The sequence below is a fragment of the Myzus persicae genome, unplaced genomic scaffold (assembly GCF_001856785.1).
Source record: "Myzus persicae strain clone G006 unplaced genomic scaffold, MPER_G0061.0, whole genome shotgun sequence".
NCBI lineage: Eukaryota > Metazoa > Arthropoda > Insecta > Hemiptera > Aphididae > Myzus > Myzus persicae.
The window spans coordinates 1-2,406 of record NW_019102582.1 but is presented as its reverse complement, the minus strand read 5'-3'; the positions used below and the strand labels follow the sequence as shown (position 1 = coordinate 2,406).

Below are 2,406 nucleotides of genomic sequence, written 5' to 3'. Positions count from 1 at the left end.
CATAGGCGTGCGCAGGACTTAGTGGTAGGTGTTGCTAAAAATTATAGGTATTTAATAAGTCAATACACATTATTTATTTGATTAATACAAAAATGTCATTTATTTAATACATATTATTTATTATAATGGTAGACGTCTTTCCCCGGGAACTAATATTTTAAACTCTTCAATGACATCATTGTAGTCAATTTTAGTCAATAGGTCTTGTTCTACAAATAATAACAGTAAAGAATCAAGTCTATCCTGTTTCATTGTATTCCGCAACTTTGACTTCACTAACGCAAGTTTTGAGAATGATCTCTCACTAGAACAGCTAGTGACTGGAATAACTAAAAATGTTTTTAAAATATCAAAAAAATTAGTAAATATATTTAGTCTATCTAACTTAAGTAACCATTCTATCCAATTTTCTATAGATTCAGAAGAAGTCTTTTCAGGAGTATCTGGAAGTTCTTTAAGTAATTTGATTTCTGTTTTAAAACAATCAGAATTTACTTTAAGTTTTTCTTGAAGTAATTGTATATCATTCTCTGTAGGAATCAGTTGAAGAGTATTACCTACTGCTGAAATAATACCTAATGTTTCCTGAGAAAATCGAGTATTTAATCCATTTATCATGTCATCTAATGCTACATAATAACAATTTATCTTAATTTCATGTTCTTTTGTCTGATGAAATGTTTGAGTTTTATTATCATCCAAAAAACAAGATATTTTACGTTTTCTCACTTCAGGAATTATTATATTATTTTGTGAGCAAAGTTGAACTGTATCTTGATATATATTATTAAATAATTCATCTTCAGATCTGAACTTTTGAATGTTTGCTTTTAATTATGTTACTAAAGATACCGCTGTTAAAAGGTTAATACTTTTTGACTGTAGGCTACTACTTACTTTAACAATTATCATAAGAATTGAGTGCATCATATTTAATGAAAAAATAAAATCAAATGATTTCATTTGCATTAAAATACCACGAGCTTTAGCTCTAGCTTCTGATACAGTTGTCTCTTTATATATTTCTTCGAGAGCAAGTATTAAAGCAGAATAATTGGACTTGACAGCTGATACAGCTTCATGTCTGCATGCCCATCTAGTTGTCGACAAGGATTTAAGTGAGCATAGTTTTATATTAATTTTGGTTGCAAATTTTTCTAATACAGCATGCCTTGTACAAGACCCTTCTAAGAAAGAATAAATTAGTTGTACTGTACCAAAAAAATCAAATAATACTACATTTTTTCTTCCGATTGAGTCTACTAAGACTAAATTCAGGCAGTGTGCATAGCAATGTACATAAAATATATTTTCATTTTTTTCTTTACACTTCATTTGAACACCATTATGACAACCAGACATGTTAGCAGCTCCATCAAAACATACAGAAATAACGTTTTCCCAAGATATACCAATATTTTCTACAAAATTATTTAAAGCTTCAAAAATAGACTGTGAGTCAACTTTTAAAAGACGTTGCAAACCCATGAAGTATTCAACTGGTTTATTCAAACTTGTATCAAAAAAACGAACTACTATAGACATCTGCTCGTGATGACCACAGTCACTGGTTTCATCAGCAATAATCGAAACATATTTATTTTTGAGCATAGATGAAATCTTTCGAAGCATTACATTATGTATTGACTGTATTATATCATTTTGTGTTCTATTACTGGTGTATGAAGCATTTCTGGGACCTTTTTCTAAATGGTTGGACATAACACTATCATACTTTTTCAACAAAGAAACTAGTTCCAGAAATAAACCTCTATTGTTACTGCCTTCCTTCTCATTGTGGCCTCTAAATGCTTGACCACATTTACCAAGTAAAATTGTTAAGTCAATAATTCGTGCCAAATATGTACGATTTTGTATACGATTGGCTTCACACTGTTTCAAATTTTCTTTTTTAGCATTGTCCAAAACCTCGTCAATAGGTTTTCCAGAGATATAATGAGATAACGAAGATGCACTAGTAATGTGAGCATTTGATAACTGATGTTTGTTAAGGAGTTTTGTTGCATTAGCCCAGTTCTTAAAACCTTTAGTTGAAAAAGACTGTTCAAGTTGACCATTATTTAAGTTATTAGATTTAAAGAATCTACATGGAAAACAATATGCAGCATTTTCTTTCTCACTAAACTCTATCCATTTGTACTTCTGAAAATACTGAACTTGAAAACTACGATACTGATTTCCTATTTTTGTTTTTGGATATAAACTCAAGATTGGTTGGTAAGGACCCTGCAAAATTCTTGCTTTAAGCTCATGGCGGTTTTTTGGAAGGGGCAGAGAAGGATCGTTAGGGTGACATCTCAATTGTATATCTGCAAAATGTTTTTGTTCAAGTTCATTTATAATTTTGACAAAAACTTATTATAATTAAAAAATAAAATACATTTA

General features: G+C 29.9%; 1 protein-coding gene across 1 annotated transcript; it reads right to left on the bottom strand.

Moving 5' to 3' along the window:
- Positions 1 to 385: 385 nt before the first annotated feature.
- On the bottom strand, positions 386 to 2,330 carry LOC111032617 (zinc finger MYM-type protein 1-like; the record flags this gene model as incomplete). Its single annotated transcript, XM_022313013.1, has 2 exons — positions 386 to 585; positions 898 to 2,330. Coding segments are annotated over 2 exons (1,633 nt in total), but the record flags the coding sequence as incomplete, so codon positions are not given.
- Between the last annotated feature and the right edge of the window lie 76 nt (positions 2,331 to 2,406).